Raw genomic sequence first — 23931 nt, forward strand, 5'->3', positions numbered from 1 at the left:
CCCCCCCCCCCCAAAAAAAAGCATTTTCCATTAAAAACCTAAGAAAGCTTTGGTATAAAATCCCCCCTTCCAGTGCTTTTCTCTACTCCTGGAGTTAAAGGGTTAACAACTCAATCAATATCATTCAGTAGAGACTCCTGGTTTGATTGGAGGTCAAGCGTTGGTAGAAATAAAATAACCTGCAGTTACAAGTAGTTACAGGTATCTCTGCCCTTACAGTTTACTGTGGTATCCCATGGTAAGAGCATAGCAAAGTGTAGTAAGACATTTTGACATTCCCTGATCTGTGTATGTGCTCAGTGGCAGTGGTACTGTTGTGTGTTGGAGGGGTAGGGTTAGGGTTAGGGTTAGGGTTAGTGATCTGTGTATGTGCTCAGTGGCAGTGGTACTGTTGTGTGTTGGAGGGGTAGGGGTAGGGTTAGGGTTAGGGTTAGTGATCTGTGTATGTTCTCAGTGGCAGTGGTACTGGTGTGTTGGAGGTGGGCATTACTTCACCTTGCTCCAGTCCTCTCACACTAACCCGTTCAAGCATTTCCAAGCCTAGTTCACGGACGCCGAGCGGAGACTGCCTCCCTGGGGAATTAACTTCCTGATGTGTCGGTGACATCTCTAATAAACTGTCATGATGAAGCCTTTAAATGGAGTGCCACTGTTTGCCATTATTCTTTCCCCAACAGTAAATAAGCAGTGACTGGTAGCATTGCAGGTTTTTTCATCACAACATAAATTATTTTTAACTGCATTTATAGCCTTGCAATTATATCCATCATTTTAAAATGTTTTCCCTTCCAAGGGGAAAAACAATTTCAGGTATACTTAGCGAACACTTGAAGGTAAACGTACCCGAGTTCTGGCATCAGTGCCGGTTGTTTATCAGATTGTCTTGACTAACAGAGCTGAAGGAAAGACACGTATGGACACACACATACACACACGCACACACACACACACACACACAGTACATGCACACACATACAGTACATACTACAGGCCTAGGGTACAGTAGTCACATTCAAGTGATCTTTGACTAGCAGTAGCTGCAGATGTAGCCAGTTTAGAATGCAGACAGAGTACTTTTAGAGCTGGATTTTTGAGGTAACATAGAAATGTCTGTGACCTTGCTCAGAAACTGCTGTGATTGTGAATATTGAGCGAATAGCTCTGCACATGATAGGAATCCGAACCACAATGCTGTATATGTGCCATGTGTAGGTATAATTCAGGGGGACTGGGGAAAAAAACAAACAAACAACTGACTAGCTGTCATTTGATGGTCTATTTGGTATTACAGTACTGCAGGCAGCAAAACAATGTAATAAGTTTACTTTCTCAAAAGTGCTGTTTTCAAAGAAGCTAAAAATATATTTTCATTTTAAAACATGATAGATGGTTCTGTACAAAAGCTAAAGAAATCTCTGATGGAAAACCTTGTGCTTCCTTGGAATACCGCCAGAAATATCATTAAAGGTAAATGGATGATATCTATGTTTTATCTCAGACCCCCAGAACCTCGCGCCATAATGGAAAGCATACACCTTCATTTCTTTCTTAGGGAAAGAGGCTTTCAGTGGGTGGTGGTGGAGACGATGGTACTCCAGTGCACTGGAGACACAGTGAAAAAGCATGTGCCAGGAGACAGTAAAGGCTTCCAACTAATTGTCCAGAAGGTCAAAAGCAATTGCCCATTCCCCAAACACTAAATTCTCACATCAATATTCAGACAAATATATAATCAATACCTGCGAATCAATAACTGCAAAGGGAACGCTCATTAGATAAACTGTTACAAGCTGCTTCCTGTCCACAAAGAAATAGAATGCTTTCTCATTCTAGAGGCTTGTATATGCAGGGGAAATGTAGACTTTACAGAAGAAAACACCAATGAATAACAACCTAGCAGCAGCAGCAGAAGAAGAAGAAGAAGAAGAAGAAGAAGAAGAAGAAGAAGAAAGTAAAGGTACAATTTTATTACCCCAAATATTTCAACAACCTAGTTAACCCAGTGAAGTGTATTAGCTAGCCCAACTATTAACTATCACTATCTCCTTATAGAAGCCAGTGGGGGAAGATGCAGACCATTCTCAGTTTTCTTTGTAACGAGACATTGAGGATGAATGACAAAGAGGTGGCTGTTCAGAAGAGTGCTTGCCGGTGCCTAAGGCCTGTGGTTTCAATATCCAACACAGAAACCGCTCTATTTATACTCCCAGACAATGTCTATTATGTGCACTGTATAATAATCCTTAGAGCTACAGGAGCAGGGCTGTGAGCTTTAGGGCATCGAACAATCCTTATAGATTTCTCTCCCTGAAAGAATGGCAGGAATACTCTGGGAGCCGCTGGCAGAAAGTGATACCCCACGGTGCATGCATGATATCAAAGATATGAATTGCTGTCCCAGTGCTGCGTGCAGGGCACATTCATTTTGTTTATATCCAGAGCTATATCCTGCAGATCTAATATATTGTTGCTTCAGCTCAATTTCCCAACAGCAAACACTCGGAATATGAATGATTGTGCAAGTCTTTGCCCTTAGACAAGTCCTTCATTTATTTCAGTATTCTGGAGTTCTATAGTTTATTTGATTGTAGCTGTGATGGGTAGATTCTGTTTACTAGATTAACTGTGACGTACCAATCAAGACATTGGATTTGGTTTAGTGCTATTTTAAGATTGAAATATTTGGACAGTTTGCGTAACATAGAGGAATCTCTTTTAATAACAGTTTATCTGAAGAGTATGTTTTCCACGGAGTACCCAATGACCCATATTTAGGCTAGCAGGGATGGTAAGAAGTCTTTCACCTGCATGACGTCTTCAGTTGTTAAGTATGGGAATGGCTGAAGACAAGCTGATGATTGTTTGGGTTTAAAGTTAACTTCAGTAACTTCCACTTTGATTATTTTTTATACTGTAGTTTTCCAGCAGTGGGATTTTGTTCAAAGGGCAGAATCTGTCAATATAGCACCAGGGCAGTTTTTCCTGACTAGCCCAATCACAGCAGAGATGTGTTTTTCATTCTCGGTATAACGAACATTAGTGTGGAAGTAAAGCTTCAGAGCCAGGGTTAGAGAGTGAAGCTAGCTGAAGAAGCACGGTCTGTATCCATCAGTAATTATATGGGGTTTTTTTTATGATTAAGTAACAGCCCAGTTCTAATGGAAAGTCACATAGCCCCTTCTATATAAATACCCAGCACTGACAATTTCAGTAAGCTCATTAGATTATAATTACACAAACCATTGCCAGGGATATTGTCTTTAGGGTTCTGTTTGTAGTGCCCATTTAAACATATTAATTTGCATTGCAATTTGAATTTTCTAACCGTTTCTGCTTTTAGGCTGCAATTTAATGCAATTAGTCTGCTTGATGTTGCCTCTCACTGAACATGATAGAAAACTTTAGGAAACTCGATTAGCAAAGAAAACTTGACTTTGTATAGGTTTGATAGCACAAGGTGGATAAATACATACATGGAACAAGCTAAGGGATGTCTTGACTGGGGAGCTGCTCCTGTATTTTAAGGTGTGTAACCCTGTTCAAGGTTACAGTAGTAAATGTGGTGGTACAGGTGGGATACCTAATCAGAGCCTGGATAGAGATTGTAAGCTGAATGAAGCTGGGAAATGGCTTTACCTCTTGAGCAGGGGGTTATGTGATGGGGTTCTGCACAAGCTTACCAGTAATTGACCCTTACATATCCCTACAAACCGTTTCTCTATTTGAACTTGCAGTATATACTCCTAACCTAATATCAATAAATATCCGGTTTATATAAGATTCATGTGGAGTAAATTCAGAAACGATTTTATATATATATATATAATCTTATATAAACTGAATAACTTACTTTTTACACAAACATTAATTTCCTAAATGCTTTTAACCAGCTGAAAAGTTAATTGAATTGGAGCCCAACATGGACAGACTCCTCCAGTATCCTTAATGTGACAGTCCCCATAAAATGCCCCTCAGTTTTCCTGCTGTTTGTCAAGCAGACGAATCTCCTTGCTCAGGTTGAGTGACCATCCTAGACACTTGGCACTCTGCCCCGCAGAAACCCCTGCATTGATCCTGGGACCTCTTCCAAATCATTGTTTTCCTGGCGCCCGCTCCCTGGGAGTGAGCTTCTCAATCAATGTCCTAACCGTCCAGGCTCTGGCCACCTACCGTCCATCCTCAACCATGGACTGATGTCTTGGGATGGAAGTGCCATCTGTAGCCACCGGACTCTACTTTCTACCAGCAGGGGTTGAACATGATTCTATAGCTAATTGTGTAGTCTGGAGAAGAAAGTGGTTACCGTTCTGTTCAGTATAAATAAGATTGGCTAAGGTTCATTCATATTGCAGCACCGCATTTCCTCCACTGTTCATTTTTACAATGTAGAACCAAGCAGCTAAGTGATATAATTCAAGGTTTCTTAAATAATAGCAACACATTCACCTTTAAAGAAATGAGAGTTTATTAAAAGACTGGAGTAAACACTTTGAAAATATGGCCCCCCACAGGCAACAGCTGTGCTGTATGCATTCTTGTGTTTTAATTAAAATACTGACGATGACATCTTCCCCCAAATAAATCAAACTATTTAGGGGTATTGAACAAATGAACTTAAAACGGAATGGCTTCCAGAAATGCTGCTAACATCTTCGGAAGCAACACTCTGATAATATCAGCGTGGGGAAAGAGGCTCACAATTCATTTCAATAAGAAAAGCAGCAGACTAAATCATTACATTTTATATTGCAATGAAAGGTGATTCTTCTAGGAAAAACAAAGCTCAGAAGAATGGGATCTTTCCATTGATTTAGCGTTGAGCCTTGATGTTGTAGCCTGGCAAAAATAGTTTCTTAAGTGAGAAAAATTCATAGGAAGGACGGCTTGAACCCAATTGAGTAGCTATGGTCCCTTTTTTTTCTTCATAAATAATGGGGCATCTTTATCTCATCTTGGCAGTATACATCTTGGCACTGTTTCAGCCCTGTTATTCTCAGCACAACCCTGTGTGCGTTAATCAATAAAACAAGTTGTATTTTACCCATCAGCGCTTCCCAGTTGGTGTCAACGGCTGGTGTCAGAATAATGTGAACGGTTTAAAAATAGAAAGATATTGCCTTTTCAGTCTCTTAAAGAGTAAGTAGCGGGGTTCCAAAAAAAATATTGCATTCCACGTGTTGCTACAACTGTTTAAATAACGTGCCTGTCATTTTTCTTTTCATTGTTAACATCCTGACATTTTTTTTATACACTTATAAATTTAAAGTCTGTTTCAGAGCTCTTTTCAAAGTGGCCGCTCTAGTGCACTGGGGTTTGAGATCTGTCCTCTAAATCACTGCAGGTGCTGTGGCTTTTCTGTTCCGTACCACATCATGGATCCTTATTGCTGTGTTACCTGTTTGACAATGTGTGCAATAATCCTTACACTATCAGTGCACCAGAGCGGTCATTTTGAAAAGAGCCTTGAAACAGAGTTTAAAGTTATAAGTGTAAAAAGTCCACTATAACTCTATATTTTTCAGAACTCTACATACTTTTTAATATTTTATCAATTGAAAATATCAATGACGGCTGGCACTTTATGGTATACAGTAATGATGGAGATATTAGAATCCGAGGCTATACAGAGTGTGTCTGTTTGTATTCCACACTTTTACCTGTGCAGTGCAGGTGTCAGTCATGGTGTTTTGGTGGGGATTGTATGTTAGAAAGAACAGCACTTGTTATAAATTTTGTGCAGGTGGTGCCATGGTTTTAATGTACTGTAGGGTTGAAAACTTGACACTAAACCATTCCTGCCACCAGAATGAAGCTTGTTGCCAGTTTCCTTTGAGAACGTGTTAAAAAAAATAATAATAATAATAGTAATTCCCAATTTATTTGTTCAACATTTAATATAATGACACTTTTAATTTTTTGCTAACCTCATAAGTAGACAGTCACGTCTGATACAAAGGGAACGAATGTGCATTTGGCAGATGTCAGAAGGCAGTATCTGCTGGAAAGTGCAGTGGCCTGTACAGTCTATTTTTGCAGGGGGCCAGTAAGCAAACATGTCTCTGTATATTATGGAAATGTTTTGAAAGGCACACTCTAAAGTGACATCCTGAACGCTCGTCGAGAGCCCCAAGATGCAGTTCTAATCTGGAAAGGTCAGACAACTGGAGCGGCTAATGCCAACGCTGAGCCGGAAAAACCCCTTTACTGCAGCTTGCCTCTTTTCTTGCTTTTCCTTTTAATGAAGTGTTTAGTTAGCCTTCATTCTTTCTTTCTTTTTCATAATGAACTGAAATTGGAAAATGTTCAAGTGGCAGACACATGGTATTAGCCATTGGACAGTCCATTGGACAGCAGCAGTAACTGGAGTCGAAGCCTAGATAAGAGCTAACTCCCATTATGGTTTCTAATTGAGTTCATGAGGCTTAATGTTTTCTGCAGTCTGGTTTTACGTGTTCACATTAATCTGATGAGCACGGGTGCCAGCTTTCAGTAAAAAAAAATAAAAATAAAAGTCTCTGAAAAAAAGAAATACAAGCTGGGTTTTACTGTGGGTATCCAAAGAAATAACACATCTTTAATCACCGGGCAGCACCTTTCATCAACTCAGCGCAATATTCTCTATGCTTGGTAGCAGATGTGGGCTGATTGGTGACAGCAGGACGGAGGCAGCTCCACAGTGGGAGTTGACTGTGTAAAGCTGGTTACAGTCATGGGGGATTCAGGGATCGGCAACAACAGCGGTTGAATCTTTACATTGATTTCACTCTGAAGAAACAACACTGTTGAGTAGTTTGATGTTGGTTTGGATTCCTATTTTCTCTGGACAGGAAGTCACTGTCTAGTTTTCCATGTTGTGTTTTACTTAAACCCTGGTGCAGGGTTATAGAGTTTCTCTGAAAGGGACCCTCTTTCCAGCACAGAATTTAGGGGGACTTAATAGCTGCGGACCAACATGGAAGAGAGGGAAGCTTTATAGTGATGTGTATTCAGAGATGCTCCTAAGGTCCCACATCTGGAACTCTTTGCATATGGGGAGGGGGTGCTGTGGATGTATATACAGTTAGAACTTTATATAGCCTCTTGCTGGATCACAGTAACGTTATTTGGCTTTGTGAGATTCAGTGCAAGGGCAATGAGTTAAAGCAATCAGTTATTTCAACAGGTGTTCATGTCGTTTCATAGCAAGCCTGGTCCGGAGGGATGTATCCACCGTACTGCAATTACGTGCACGCTGCATGTGTAAAGGAATGAACGCTGCTGCAGCAATGATTAGCTGTCACAATGGGTGCCAATGAAGAAGAAATTACAAAACGCACTCTGTTAAGTGAGCCAGTGAATAGAAGAGCAAGTATAATCAATTCCATGAATGCAGGCTTTCTGGATGATGTTTAATTTCGGGTCATTCATAAGTCTTTAAGATTCTCATGAGGACTGTAGAGATCAGTGTGCCACGGGATTGTTTGATACAGGCTGCTGGAGGTGAGCCTTGCAGATTTAGAAATCGTTCCAAACGCCTGCTCACTGGTACTGATTTTTGTTTCTCTTTGATTTCTGCTAAATGCCTCTAAATCCTTTTTTTTTTCTTCTTTGCTCCCCAATTGTGTGTCGCATCTGCTGCAGAGTGAATCTGCTGCAGACATAAAAATCTCATTGCCTAGTAAGGTTCAATTCTGAATTCTGCCCCTGCTTAGTCACTGAGACACTCCTCTGATTGGGTGTTGCTTGGTCTAGTTTTGGTTAGTTTGTATGTGGGCATGGTGGACCCAGCTGAGAAGAATCCAGCTTCTTCTGTATTATCACAGTGTTACGAGCTACCATCGTACACAATGCTGCATTTCAGTACCATGAAAATTAGGCTACTACAGTACTGTGCAGGGACAATACAGCAGTATACTTAGTAATTAAAAGCTCTCAAATAGCTAATGCTGGCTAATGTGAAAAAGTGTCTGGTTTAAACTTGAGAAACGTTCTGTATTCGTAAAGCATTATCTTTGCAGTCCTATTGTGAAGGTTCCGTGATAACGACAGGCCACAGTTGTGGGTTCCAGTGGTGCAGCTGGACTGCAGAAGCCCTGCCCTGGCGCTGTATGACAGGGCATCTGTAAAAGGGCACGCCAGAACATTGCTAGTCCCTCAAGTTTATTCTGCTGCCAACTTGTATGCCAAGGAGAGAAAAAAGCCCTCCAAGCTGACAGTATCCAGGGAGGGAGGTGGAAGGCATACAGTATCTCGATAGTGCAGCTGGCTTGAGAGAATCATATCAGCGTGCCTCCAGGGCAAACAAATTCAGCTGCAGGAAACGTGGGTTTTTTGTAGACGTGTGCACATTTCCTTTATTTTGATTTCCTCCGAATCCACGATTCTTTTTTCCCATGCTGTAGAAACCTACAGATGGCTGTAACGTGTGTATTGTTATTTGATAGAAACCAAGATACCACCAGGGATATGTGGAATATCAATTAGAGGTCTTCTTCACTCGGAACACAAACGGTTTTGCCCCTGTGTGGCTCCAGGCAGTACAGAAACACAGACTGAATTGCCTCTTTCGGGCAGTATATGATGCTCTTTACACAGTCTTGTCGGTTTTACATAAATGTTTTTGCCGTGCGATCAATATAACACACAGTTTGAACCAGGCAGCAGTTCATGTCATGTTATTGAAGTAATGATTATAAAAAAGAACTATACCGATAGTGCATTGGTATCAATGCACAGCATTGGACTTACATTGTGGAGAAACCAAAGACGTTGCAAATACATGTTTAAATAGCAATTATTAAATAGCAACGTAAGTAAAATACATTGAGCCCAATTTCACACTGTGATGTAATGATAAGGTTTGACAAATAAGATGCTAAAAACACGCTTTCTGTAATTAAACCGGATTCATATTTTCCTTTTACTTCTAAACTTTTTCATATTGCCTTTCCCTTTAACTGGGATCTACAACTTCAGTGACGGAGGATTAATAAAAGAGAAGCCCAGGCTGCTGTATTCAGAAACTTCACTTTGGAAACATGTTACTGCTTGTACTTCCTGGGGTCAAGTGCAGCCCGAAATGGAATAGGGAACCGGCAGTCTGGGTGAAATCATGCTCTTGCCTCTTTAAGAGCACTTCAGAGAGGTCTTGTTTGATCAGACAATGACATGTGTTTGCTCTGTCTTTTTTTAATGAGAGTTTGCTGTTTTTCCTTGCAGCGGGATGCAAAGGGACATTACCTGTTTGACCTCATCTGCCATCACCTAAACCTGTTAGAGAAGGATTACTTTGGAATCAGATTTGTGGATCCTGACAAGCAGAGGGTAGGTTCTCAAGAGAAATGCACAACCCATCAACACGGACTCGCATGAGGGGGGTCTTCTGTTAAAAACCTAGTAGCTGGAACTGCTTCACGGTTTTAAGTCTTATTTACAGTAGGCCTATTACAGTTGCTGGTACTTGCTGGGTTAACCTTACGTAGCAAGCAGTGAAAATCAAACAGCAAAAATAATCAAAATCAGTGAAAACCCAACTTTGGTCTTATGAAGGTCATTGCAGGTCACTGCAGGGCATTGTTGACCTACCCAGCTGGAGTGTCCAGTATTCTATTCGAAGCATCAGTTTATTCTACTAGTACTATTAGTATTATTAGATGTTGTTGTTTTAGAAGTAGGTATCTATGGGGATCTTGTTAAGTAACCTTGACTTTGATCTCCTCTCCAACATAGCTGGCGACTGATTATTTTTTTTTCCCACATTACCCAGCTTGCTTCAAAATGCTAAAACATACTGTGATAAAGTTACCAACATGGTAACACTGTAGCTATGTAGCCCTACAATGCAGACTCATCACATTGCCATTAAAGATGCTTTGGTAAGTCTAAACCTTTGAAATTTGCTTTCATCCCCTGAAAGGCAAAGTCCTTCACTTCTGTGCATCCGTGAACAAAGAAGGAACCAGACAAGCTGCAATGCTGGCACTGCGAGACAGCGAGGTTCAGCAGAAAAGCACATTCATTCTCATCAAAAGCAGGCGTGATTCAGTTGCGACAAGCGGCCGGCCTCAAATGTAGAGCCATGGGTAGGGTCAGCGAGAAGGGAAATTGCTTTAGCCGGCATGATAAGAGATGCAGACCGCAACTCGTCTGATAAGGCCCACAGGTTTTCCTTCTGGAGAAATGGCTTTTTAATCTTTCAGTTTCTCTGCAACGAACTTCTTCATAACTTCATGTGGGAAAAGAATGCCAGCAGAATTGTAATCACTCCACGCTGGAGCACTCGAGTCGTAGCCTGGCACAGTGGTTTTGACATGTTAATCAGGTACAAGGCAACAAAACTTTAAAAAAACAAACCATGGAGTTGGTTTAGATTCCAGTTAATAAGAGCATGGTGCAGTTACATGGTGGGAAATACTGCGTTTCCCATGATTTGATTAAGATTTGTTTTTAATAGACCATTGTGTTGTGTTTGTTTAATAGACCTTTTGCAGGTGAAGGTTGATCTTGGGTGGTGGGTTGGAGGCTTGGGCCTGGTTAAACTGGGCTCCACTTAATCCAGCAGTGGACAAACATGTTCCAAACGTGCTCTGCGTTACCTAACTGGACAAATAAACCAAGCAAATGAATGCACCATTTTTTTTTTTTTGGAAGAAATTATGACTATGAATTAAATAATTACAAAACTAGTAAAATGTAACTAAATGATAAACATAATGACTTAGAAATGGGCCAGTTAGTCCCACGGTTTGTGGTACATTTTCTGCAGGGTCCCTTAGACCCTGATGGAGCAGAGATACGTAGGCACACTATACAGTATGTATTTGCGTCCCCACAGCTGAGCAATATGGGAACAGACAGACGAAACGCTTTATATTTATTTTTTAATGGCTGATAACATGTCAGAAAATTACATTTTTACATGTTGTTTTAAAACACTATCTTTGATCCTAGCAGAAACACTCCCAGTGGGGAAAATACTATTAATATAAATACAAGTGTGCCTACAGAAGAAAATAAATAACTAATAAAAACACAGAATTCTGCCCGTTAGTCAGAGATAACAAGACTGCTATAATAAAACATGTGTGTTGTGCATTGCAGTTTGTCTGTGTGGTCTTCACTGTATTATTCATCATGTGCTCCTGAAACTTTGTGTTTGTTGAATGCTAATCTTGTGTGTAAATATTTAAATTAACACTGTTAGCACCCTAACAATAATCCGTCCTTAGTGAAAGTCGGAGCGCCTGTGTTTAATTTCGCTTACAGAGGGTATTTACACACTGCTGTGAAAGCACAAAATAATGTTGACTGTTCAATAGCCAGTCATTGTATATTTAAACACCTGAAATGCTTTTGAATGTGTTTTGTGTGTGAAAAGACTATTTTACTAACCAATTTCAACGACTACATGCAGGTGCAGGGCTGTACAGTTGTTCACTTTGTTGAAATGTTTGATGTGCTTTTGCCTTCATGAATGATGGATGTGTCATGCTGTTACAGACGTTTACTGTACATTTGCAAGAAATGCCTTCAGACTGACTGATCATCTTTGCTTTATCATTGCAGCATTGGTTGGAGTTTACAAAGTCAATTGCCAAACAAATGAAATGTAAGTATCCTTATGAATCAGCGTTTATATGATCAGGTATATTTATACTGGGAGCTTTCGTACAATAACTGCAACGTGAAAACAAAGATCTCAGGATTCTTCTCTGGGCTCGTGAATGAAACAGGAGATTTCTATAGCAGTCTTGTGCATCCACACCACCCTGAGCAGCTGGAGATTTCTATACAGTATAAATCTGCAGCCTTTGGAGAGGTGAAGGGGTTAGATTGGGCTCTGCTGTTTGGTACTATAATAATTCTAGTCAAGCACTTGCTTCCCTACGAAATGCCATCCCAGACTGAGTCCAGAAGGACATGGTCATACACCCACAGTCTTATCTGACATGGACATCAAGACTCACGAGATGTTTCTGAAAAGACTTATCATTGAATGTCAATGGAATATTGATATTTACAAATGCAAACATACTGTATACCTTCGAGGGTAACATTTTAAATAATATTATTGAAAATTGTATAATTATAATTGGAATTTTCGACTGATATTACAGTGGCAATTTCCCCCACTCATCCCTGCTGTTTAAAATAATTCAAACACACATAAAGCTTGTTTTGTGTGTTATTTTAACGCTTGTCAAACTACACAACTTTTTCTCTGGTTGTATTATACAGCTCAGCCACCGTTCACCATGTGTTTCCGAGTCAAGTTCTACCCTCCTGACCCAGCTACTTTGAAAGAAGAAATAACCAGGTAAGACTGGACAGACCCCCTTCATTGCACTAGCCAGCTCAGACTAGGACTGATCACAGGTAACTCTCACCTGGGAAAAGCACGGCCAGGTGGTGTGCAGGTGAGTCATATAGTTAGGGGAGCGCAGGTTCCTCAGTGTGCCAAGTTGTCGATCTTAGCTGAGGGTAAAATAATTGGATTCTCTCAAATTAAAAAAATTCTATTGCATGGACAGATGGAGTTACCGTGGATTTCCACAGTCATCCCCGTTCTGTGTAGGATTCGTTTCTTGTTACTTATGATTATGGTCATGAATGACAAAGCTGAACTGTACTGACAGCTATCAAGAAATTCTACTTGTGCTCACTTGTTTAAGATGATCTTTGTTCTGTTTATGTGTGTATTTGATTCCCTCTCTGTGATGCAGGGTACTGCACATGCCTTTCAGTAGAAATGGAATAGAAAGGAGAGGCACATCTTAAAACTGCACCGTACATGGATGCAGAACTCGTTATAAATTTGACGAATGGGAAAAGGCAACATTGTCCATTTGAAATGTCTTTTCTGCTGCTTGTTCATGGATCTACTTTCAGACCTTTTTTTTAATGCATGTGTTCACTTTCTGAATTATTATTCTGTTCTTGCCCCTTAAACAGTGACTCTGTATCACAGCATTTCTCTGCAGATTTCACATGGTTTCAGGCCAGCAGGCTCTTCATTGTTTACAGACTTGTTTTGGCACGTCTGCGCTGCTTATGACTAGTCACCTGTTTGATTGGTACAAAATTAAATTTATAATACTGCACCAGCCTTAAAGATATGAGACTCGACGTTGCAATGAATAGGATTCTACCAGTGCTTCTTATCTCATTAGCGTTTATTCCACATTTCGCTGGTCCCCAGCCCCAAAACTATTAAATACAATCTGATTGGATATATCTAGGCCTTTCAATAGTATATCATCACACTGTTGTATAAATGTCTTGAAATGAAGAAAGCAAACCGCACCAGAGTGGTGTACAGTACCCTGTGGGTTTATTAATTTGAAAAAAACAACAAGAGGTCACTAAAGAGATAAAAAAAAAAAAAAGTTTTAAATATCTCCCGCTTTCCTCTCCCCTGCTGTGCTCTCCGGGATATAAACTCAATCGATAGCTAGAAAGGTAGAAAGGTCAGCGTAAACCGAAGGATTTTATTAAAGTATACATGATTAGTTTACAGATGCCCCACAGACAGTAGCACAGTTCTGTTACATGCTACTGAATGCTTCTGTTAGTAGAATAGGTTCTTCAGCAAACATTCTATAGTCTAAAGCTGAGGGAACACAAAGCCCCTTTTTCAGGAACAGTGGCTTGAAACCTGGTTCCAGGAGACCAGGAGACCTTATTTGAGGCAACTTTGCTGTATCAAACCCCAAGTCTCCCCTGGTGTGCCATGCAGTGGCCTGAAACCTAGTCTCCTGAAAACAAGTTCCAAGCCACAAAGTGGCTTTGTGTTTCCTCAGCTTAAGACTCCCCATGTTCTCCCTGTGGTCTGTTAGACTGGGGCAGTGTTACTGCTACAAGGATCACTTGCTGTATAGTTGAGTTAATATTAGCAGAGGGGGGCTGATAAGTGAGTGTAATCACTCAAAAATTGTTGGGTCAGCTTGATCCAAAACAAATTTAGAGTGCATTCTGTCCTCGTTATCCACTTTCACAGGGCAGGGCGTCTCCTTGTGACATCATCATATAAAGTGCTGTTACTCACCAGAACTGACAACTGTTTCAAATTTTCTTCTACGTTCGCCTGCTCTTTTAGGCCAGAGAGCTGACACGCACTTCAGTGCTGAAGAATGTAGTCTGAGAGCTGCTGTGAGTGCCACACTGGTATTTAATTACTATTCAGACAGGGAGTCCCTTTTACTGTAGTGTCAAATGAACTCAGTGCATATGGAATGAATAGGATTGAGGGAATAAGAAGGTGAGGGATTGAGTCTCATTTGAGACGGTTAGTGAAACATGAAGAAGAAGGACAGTACAGGTGTATGTGGGAGGGGGGAGGGGGGAGGGGGGAGGGGGGATTCTGTGGGTGGGAGGGCTGCTATGAAGTGGGGAGACACAAGGGGCCTGTTGAGTTGTTTTTGCTGCTTAATTAAAACGTTATTAATTGTAACTTGTCAGAACGGTTTTGTTGTATCCCTTAAAGACGAATGTATTACACTTTTGTAATTGACTGTAATTTAAAGTGTATGTGGAGTTTCCTAACACTAGTCACAGATACTCTAGGATGATGATGATGACTAACCCTGTAGTTTTTCTTGCAAACAGTCCTATTACATTGATTTTCTTTAACTGCATTTGATAGAAGAATGTCACTTGCAGATTGCAGCCCTCAGTATTCACAGCTAACACTTTCCTGCAACAGACTGGCGGTGATGAGCTGATGCATGCTGGGACACACTGTGTGCAGATGAAAGGGCCGGCCTCCGCAGTGTCAGGGAGTTATACCGCACATGACGAACAGTGCAGCATAATGGTCTGAGACAAGACTGACGTCCAAGTAGAATGCCTTTGACAGTTTTTAAACTAAAGGATGAGAAATTCTCTATATTAACATGGGATTGCACATGTCAAAGATCTCCCTTTTGATAAAGTACAGCACCAGCTATACAGCTATACAGAACCACGTTGTGCCGTTTTGCAGCGGAGTTCCTCTCGGGCCGTGAAGGATATCTCACAGGGTTCTCTTATCTCTCAATGCTGCTCTGTAATTAGCTAACAGTGGAACTCCCTGACACCTCAGAGACAGCAAAGCCTGAAACTGACTGTATGTTATTCCATGTGCACAGACATGAGGCAGGAAAGGGCTTCTGCTTGTACAGTTGGACCCAGTTCTAGTATTTAATTTTGGGGAGATTAGTAGCTCAAGCGATGAACAAGCCTTTCTATTTGTTTAGATCTGATTAACGCATCATTGACGCTGCGCGAATTCAACACAAATAAATATTGCTCCGAACATTCCCCCGGCTATTGCATGAATTGATCATTTCCCCAAGCGCTTTTTCCCCGGAAAATGTTAATTGAATTGGGCCCTTTGCGTGCATACTAGCAGGGAAACATAATGGAGTGGGGGGGGGGGGGGGGTCCAAATGAACTGTTTCAAGGTTACCTCACTGCTCTGTCCTGTATGTGCAGAACATGTTTTCAATACAACCTTCATTTTTAACTGCAGTCTGACACAATAATCTTTTTTTTTTTTTTTTTTTTTTTTTTTTTTAGTACATTTGAAAACTGCATTTTGTTTTCTGTAAGGCGATTTAATCTGATGACTATCGCACTGTACGATTTCACAGGGATGAGTGGGGGGAGCATTTTAGCAACATTATTATATCTATTGATTTGTAAATGCTACACTTTGGTGGTGCAGCTACAGTACACCACAATCCTGGAAGCAGTATGTCTTACACACTTAGTAAATGAGAGAGCAGTTTGTGTTGTACGAGTCAAACACACACAGATCATTTAATGTATGCTGGTCACAGGCTTGCGACATCGGATCATTAATGCACAAACCTGAGACGTAATAAGAAATGAGTCACTGTGTTTCGGCAGGCATGCATAACACTCCTGCCTTTAGCTTGTAGGTTACACTGAGCAACAACAGTGATTTATTAGACATTATCCACGGCTTTCTGCCATGCATGCTATAGTGAGGCTCCAGAACAATAATCTGATGCAGGATTCTGCACAGACAGTACAACACCAGAGACACTTCTCCCACTGCATTTTTTTATTTTTTTATTGAAATACTGTTCTATACATACTGTGCTACAATCCATTACAAGCAAGATTTCTCTTTTGTTTCTCTTGTGTAGATATTTAGTCTTCCTGCAGATCAAGCGAGATTTATACCACGGTCGCCTGCTGTGCAAGACTTCCGATGCTGCGATGCTAGCCGCCCATATCCTGCAAGGTAATTGGTTTGAACCATTCATACTGAGTGCTTATTACATTACTTCACCTGCAACAGGTCATACCTGTTAAAGAAGCCTCCATGATATAGGTAAACAGGGTAGGCACACGTGATGCTGAAGAGAAAAGAAGAAAGATAGCACCATGTGAGGCAGCCATCTGAAATGAAGAAGGACAGAGCGATGTGAGGCAGTTTGTTTACTTGTTTGCGAGTGATTGGTCTTTGCTCCAAGCTTCTTGAGGTGTGCTGGCAATTATTTCCTCCAGTGAAGCGATTAACCAGCAGATCTTTAATTTAGCAGAGCCTCCTGAATCGGAGGCAGGCAGCCTGGGGGCTGAATCAGTCCTGACATCATTATTTCAGCCAACCTTATCATCTTTAAGAAGCTCTTTCAGGAGGACATCCTCGCACGGAATACTACTTTGTGTAGATGGGACGGTTTGCATACATTTACAAGTCTACAATAGAACCAACTTCGTCCAAACTCTTTATATCAACCTGCCTCTCGTCTGCAATGCAGCTCTGTCCCGAGTGCATAGGAAAGAAAGTCACAGCTCTGTAGATTCTGATAAGCGCCTGTTTATCCAAATGCCTGCTTCTACTGTTTGTCTGTATGTATGTAAATTGAGTGCAGATGAAATAGGTTGTACTGTACCTAACCCCCTAGCTGCAGATGCATAAGCCCTGTGTTTTGAAGCTATTGGCATCTACTTAAAAATGTTCTCTGTTCCAGCTGAAATCGGGGACTATGACCCTGGGAAGCACCCTGAGGGCTACAGCTCTAAGTTCCAGTTCTTCCCCAAACACTCTGAGAAGCTGGAGAGGAGGATCACGGAGGTTCATAAAACAGAACTGAGGTAACGCTTTGGGTTCTGTTTTGTTCCCCGGGGGACAGGCACACAGGGTAGATCCCTGAGGCCTGTCTTTGCATTGATTTCGTCTGGCCTGATGAAGGAGTGTGATCCAGAGGAGCTGTGGTCTGGATAGATTCCATGCTTCCACTCACTGTGACATCTCTCTTGAAACCCGGGTAGCACCAGCTCATGATTTATGAATCGTTGCCATAGCAGGTGCGTCTCGGTGCTGCGGCTGTAGCCAGGGTCTGCTGCAGCAGTCACAGACAGTGTTAGATATATAATGTATCTGAGTTCCATATTTCTAGTCCTGGATTATTAACCCAGCTACCTGTCGATGTAATAAACTCCAAAAAAAGAAAAAGAAAAAAGCAACCAATCATAAAAATGAATTTGCCCTTCGAATTCAGTTTCCTCCTTAAGGGTTATTGCAATGTGCGAGTGATGTATTAGAGCAGCAGCTGTTCAGTCTGTAAGAAACATCTGAATGCATGTGTGGGTGTTGGGGTTTACATACTCAAGGGGTTGCTTTGAGTTGTGCAATACATTCTATAGCATTGGAGAATTCATGCAGATGTTGTTCACTTCTTACCTTAGTTGTGGTTGTTCCAGAGAAGCAGTCAGAACTACCAAGAGTTGTATCATGGAGATAAAACCCACTGGGGGATCCAGGAGACAAAGGGTTAAGAGCTAATGCAAAGAGTCACTTCAGAAAGGTTGCCTGCAAACCACAGGTGGCCTCATGTGAAGGGCAGCTGAGCCGCAGGGCTCTACACAGCTCCCAGAACAACACTCCTTGCCAGTAAAAAAGCATAATCTTAGTCAAAACATGATTCTCTGGATAGATTTTTGTACCTGTTGCAATGCTTAATCCTACAGTGTGTTTTAGACAGCTGCAAATTTACAACCTTGCAAGTTTCAGAGGGGTCCAGGATTAATATCCAGATGCACAGTCTGTGGTTTGCTGGAGGACACTGCAAAATACAACCCCTCATTCCCTGCATTACAAAATATTCATTTAGAAATGTGTGCATGCTGCTTTTAATGTTACACAGATTGATATCCTGCCTGATTGGATGAGAGATCCTAGGATTGAAGCCTATTCTTATACAGTGTATAAGAATTGATAAATAAAACATACCACAGAATACTGTGAATAATGAAACAGGCTTGTAGCCGTGATGCATGCTGACTGCAAAGTACTTCTGAAAAGTCATATTTTAGGATTGTTCTGTTTCATTAGCAAAGCCCAGAGAATAATATTGAACTGTAGAGTAATGAGACAGTATTGAGGGCTTTGTATAATGTAAGATACATTGTAAGACATGTTTGAGTCATTGGTAGAAATGTTTTTTCTAGCTTTTTTTTCTTGTCTATTGCTGAATATCTTCTTGTTGAGTTCAAGGGTATTCTGATGGGGGACTTCTTTGTGCTTAAGGTAATCTGTAGAGGCAATACATCGCCTGCACAGCTTTGTGGTTTGTCTGAAAAATCAAGTGCAATCTCACTGTGGGTATTCTGCAGAGCTGCAACATCAAGTGATTCCCACTCCAGATAATACAGCTGATTGGGGGGAATCTTCCTTACCTCCTCCTTCAATCAGTGAGCAAGACCCCACCATTTACATGTCACCTCCAGCTCCAGCAATAAACACAATACCAGTGCTCATTAAAATGCACAGCACACTGATTCGCATGATAAGCACAACCATTGTCTGTATGTATCCGTCAGTGGTTAATGGCTGAGGGGCTGATCATACTCACACTTTTGCTAAATCATGAAGAATACCTCATTAAGAAAAATACTAAATTTGCAAGCCTGTAAAACTTGATTGCTGCAGACTGATGCTTCTACTTTAAAAATGTTTTAATAAAAATCACACACACCATGACGAAGTTGCTCGTTCCGTTCAGCTCTTTTAAAACAACACAAGGGTTAATCCAATATAGGAATATACTGTGCATTTACTATTGGGTTTCTCTTGAAAGGGTTAATCCACTGAGACACCTACAATGGCCCTAAACGCGTCACAGAATGCCACTGACATATCTCGAGTCCTGCACTTGTCTCCTCACTGCAGAAGCCCCACAGGACTGAAGGTCAAAAGCTTTTCTTTGTATTTAGCTTTACATTTTAAAGTTGTTTACTTGTCTCCCCTGTATTCAGTGCGTCATGCTTTATCGCCCTCTTCAGTTTGAACATGTGAACTGCAAGCCTGTATCTCTTACTGTCTGCCGTCCGTTAAGTCTTTATTCACAGTCAGGCATATGTTATCAAGTAGTGTTTCAGTTGTTTTTAATGATGAATGAAAGCAGTATTGGACCGGGGAGCGAGACTTGATTAATAATGTTGATTAATACCGGCAGTGATGAGCGCAATATTGTCAAACTCCTGACAGCACAGTTCGATAGCTGGCGTGTTGCTCTGCAGTTCAGCAGGATGCCAAGGTGAAGAGTGTGAGACTAGCACATTTGCAGCATGCTGATCTGTCACTGTATGGCGCAGCCGGGCTCATAGTGCTTTAGTGCTACAGTTTGGGTTATGTAAGATGTAATTAGTTGCGTAATGCATTTCAACAAAGATATTAACATTTGAAGAATCTACAACATGCATTTCAGAACTTTAATGCATGCAATTAGTAATGCTTAATAAGGTACGTTAAAGTGATCTTTTTAAATGGAAGTAAAGCCACCTTCCAGGAATACTAAAATACATATTTCCACAAAAAACCTTCTCCCTGTGTTGTCTGTGTAAAAAAAAAAAAAAAAAACTTCTGTTACTGAAGATTGTACTATTCGTGATAAGAATGGAAAAAAGTTCCAAGTTAAAAGCTTGGTCTCTTTGAAGCTAGTAAACCCTGACGCAGGTCCACTGCACGCACAACTAGCTGCGGTGCACAAGCTTGAACTTTGTTCTCTGTAGTTTATTGGCCAGGTCCTACATGCTCTACTGCCCTCATGTGTTTAGTTCTTGGTAACTGCAGGATTATTGTCTTCACAGTCCTTGCCAATGATAATATTTTATTCACTCTATCTCCATTATGGTACTCCAGGTTTTAATAATGCACAGCATGAGACTGGGCAAGCATTCAATAATCCCAGTAATTGAACCTATAAAACACAGGCAATAAACCAAATATCAGTCAAATGGGTATCGCCACTATGGATCAAAACAACATGCTGTCAGTCTAGTTCCTGTCACAGCTTTTATGCCCTCCAACCTTCCACTGGGGGGAGGGGGGGCTTTTGGCTGCTGCGCCCCGAGGCAGTGTATGAGGGATTCAGAACCGTGCCTGTATTGAAACCTGTGTTATTTAATTTCTAAGTAGAATTTGATGCCTGCAAAGCACTTTGAGACAGCCTTGGTGGTGAAAGGCTCTATCTAAATAACAAGTTTCATGTATTTCTTTATATTTCTCTTTAAGCGGACAGACGCCTGATGCATCGGAGTTCAACTTCCTCCAGAAAGCCCAGATGCTGGAGACGTACGGCGTGGATCCCCATCCCTGTAAGGTAGCGAACTGATAATAATGTGCATTCGCTGTCTCTTAACCCATTCAAACTGCTTTCCATGCATGTGCATGCACTCAGATTGCAAGAGATATGTGGCTGTAATTCCTTTCACCAGAAGAACAGCGTAGGTGCAGTAAGAACTGTGAGATATGGAAAACCATATTCAAAAACTATAGTTAATGCACAGTGCAACCATGGGAAACCTGCAGAAGTGCTGTGGTAAAAAAAAAAGGTTCTTGTGTCTTTCTTCCTTTGTTTTCCAGGACGTGTCGGGAAATCCAGCCTTCCTGGCCTTCACTCCTTTTGGATTTGCAGTGTTGCAGGGAAACAGAAGGATCCATTTTCTAAAGTGGTGAGTGCAGCTCCGTGAGGACATTGCAATAGCGCCACCGCGGTGAAAACAAAGCAAAGTATAAAATGGTAAAGCATGGTAAATACATTGCACTGGTACAGACAGGTGGACCCATTGCATTTCAGCAAGGATATTAACATTACATCTACAACATGAGTGGCATACCTTTAATGCATGCAGTTAGTAATGCTTAAGTTAAAGTGATCTTTTTTAAATGGAAGTCACCTTCCAGGAATACTAAAAGAAACATTTCAACAAAAACCTTCTCCCTGTGTTGTCTGTATAAATAGCCATGCCTGATATACTTCCATCACTGAAGACTGTATTATTTGACCACGCTCTGACCTCAGATTCTACAGTGGTTCTGCAGCGTGTCATTATTTGACCACGCTCTGACCTCAGATTCTACAGTGGTTCTGCAGCGTGTCATTATTTGACCACGCTCTGACCTCAGATTCTACAGTGGTTCTGCAGCATGTCATTATTTGACCATGCCCTGACCTCAGATTCTACAGTGGTTCTGCAGCGTGTCATTATTTGACCATGCCCTGACCTCAGATTCTACAGTGGTTCTGCAGCGTGTCATTATTTGACCACGCTCTGACCTCAGATTCTACAGTGGTTCTGCAGCGTGTCATTATTTGACCACGCTCTGACCTCAGATTCTACAGTGGTTCTGCAGCGTGTCACAATGCTTCTTTCTTGTCTACTGTCACGCAGCTCATTACTCTTCTAGGATGCTGTACTGTTTGGTACATGGAGTTCATTAGAGAGTGGTCTGATTCATCAAAAGGTGGAGTTAAATTGAATTCCCATCACCGCAGGGGAATTCAATATAGTAATAACAATGAACTGATGCCTCACAGTTATTTCAGCCCCTATGGTTTTTTTTTTTTTTTTCAATCATTGAATCTTTTTTGTGTGTAGGAACGAAGTGACGAAGCTGAAGTTTGAAGGGAAGACATTCCATATATATGCAAATCAGAGGGAGGTAAGCAATACACATTCAAAAGCCTTTCTGTTTATTAAAGCACCGAGATAAAAAATAAAAAAAAGAATCAATTACCATTTGAACTCTGGTGCTCACGCAGCGCGTCTGAAAAAGAACCACAGGAACACATTCTCTGATTCGTTTTTTAGTAGACTTTTCAAGTTTGTAATTTTGATTTAGATTTTTTTTTTTTTTTAATTCTTCTCCCAGGACAAAAAGATCATTTTAACTTACTTTGCACCGACACCTGAAGCCTGCAAGCACCTCTGGAAATGCGGCGTGGAAAACCAGGCCTTCTACAAGTAAGTAAAGCAATCTAGAAGGTGAATTATATTGGACTGGCCCTCCTTCTGCCATCAGTAGGCATGGCATCACAGTGAACGCTCTGTTCTGTTCGCCTTGATAAGTCACACTGACTGACTCATGAGATGGAAACTGAGAGCGATTTGGGATCTAGCGGAAACATCATACACCACAGGAAGAGGGTTTAATGTGCGGATCCAGCATCTGTAATTAGGGAACTGCATCATTTAATGAAACTACTTGGGCTTCAGCAGCTGCAGCTCATCTTAAATAAGGAAGCAGAACCTATAGATTTACATACCAGCCAACATATACTCAACTGTAACCCTGCTGTAGCAATGGCGTGCTGCAGCGGGGGGGGTTGTGTTGGAGTTTGGAGCCGTTTGAATCCTGCTCCGCAGCTCACTGCTTGATAAGTCACCTCTGTGCTTGTCCCCAGGCTGTGTGTGGGGGTGGTTAGCTCTCTTCACAGTGATGGGGTGAGTGGAGCCGGAAGGCACCTTGATCACTTCTGCCCCTCTTGCCCCTTGCCTCTCCCATTGCCCTGGAGCTGACGTTGACACTAATGACTGCCTCCATTGAGCCCATGGGATGCACTGGTCCCCCTCTCAGCTGTTCACCTCTCCCCTAATACTGTCCTTTAAATCCATTCTGACAACACGCGGATATTTCAGCATAAGCATACAGTAACAGATGATTAGGTTTAACATAATGCTCAACAGCCCATTGCTCACTCGCTGCTTTTAAGAGTTTATGGCAGTCTACTGTGGTAAAAACAGCGTAAAGGCATGGTGAAGCACATGGCAAGCAAGGTAAAGAATGGAAAAGTGGGGTACAACCAGAATAAAGCTTGGTTAAAATACATTGCATATGCTGATTCATCCCATAGGACAGAAGTCTGCTTTCTGATGAAGTCCAGTACAATGACAATAAATCAAAGGAATAACTGGATTTATTTAAACCAAATGGGACTTTGAGACATTTAATGTTTCTGCAGAATCTCACATCATCATTAAAAATGCAGGGCTGTGGTGCATAGCGGAGAGATATGCATGAGCAAGTATATAACGACAGAACAGTTTGTACAGAAGGCAGACACCTCTTCATTACTGACGCCACTACAGAGCAGGGGAGTTTCCATGCTGGCTTCTCTTCCGATCATCACACCAGAACTGTAAACGCACAAGGGATTTGAGTTAGTGTAGTGAACGCATTTAGACCCACACTGTTGAACAAGCACACAATATTTACCTTCCAGACCGCTAAATGATGACAAATGACTTGTAGAATAATGAATTGTTAATGGGTTCTTATCATCTCTACCTGCATAAGCCAGAAAGGATCCTGAATAATGCAGAAGGTTCATTTTCTCCAAGAACATTTTTTTTTAGACACTGCTGACAGAATTCATCGTTCCCGTCCCTGCGTCAGGGTAATAAAACAGGACAGGACACTGCAGTCTTTCACAGAGAGAGATACTCAAGAGGCCAGAATTCTTCTTTTGAGACATTGTCACTGTTCTGTTATAGAAAGGAGCGTTTGTTATATTACCTTGACTCACTGTGCTGTTCAGATGCGCTGTGCATATGTCTTTATATATTGTTTTAAACAGACCAGAAAGTATTTAAATATAACAGGTAATTCATACTTATGTCTTTTGCTGTTATGTGTGTTTTTATAGCTGACATTAC

General features: G+C 41.2%; 1 protein-coding gene across 3 annotated transcripts in view; it reads left to right on the forward strand.

The window, feature by feature from the left end:
* The window catches only part of LOC117964261 (FERM domain-containing protein 5), an 85297-nt gene that overhangs the window by 51536 nt on the left and 9830 nt on the right, over positions 1–23931 (forward strand). For all 3 annotated transcript variants that reach the window (XM_034907251.2, XM_034907249.2, XM_058999106.1), the window contains exons 2-10: positions 9199–9303; positions 11545–11587; positions 12217–12295; positions 16131–16228; positions 16962–17085; positions 20507–20594; positions 20858–20946; positions 21874–21937; positions 22148–22239. In XM_034907251.2, the coding sequence (XP_034763142.2) occupies positions 9199–9303; positions 11545–11587; positions 12217–12295; positions 16131–16228; positions 16962–17085; positions 20507–20594; positions 20858–20946; positions 21874–21937; positions 22148–22239 (782 nt within the window). The remainder of the gene's footprint in view (positions 1–9198; positions 9304–11544; positions 11588–12216; positions 12296–16130; positions 16229–16961; positions 17086–20506; positions 20595–20857; positions 20947–21873; positions 21938–22147; positions 22240–23931) is intronic.

Source organism: Acipenser ruthenus, chromosome 24 (genome assembly GCF_902713425.1).
Source record: "Acipenser ruthenus chromosome 24, fAciRut3.2 maternal haplotype, whole genome shotgun sequence".
NCBI lineage: Eukaryota > Metazoa > Chordata > Actinopteri > Acipenseriformes > Acipenseridae > Acipenser > Acipenser ruthenus.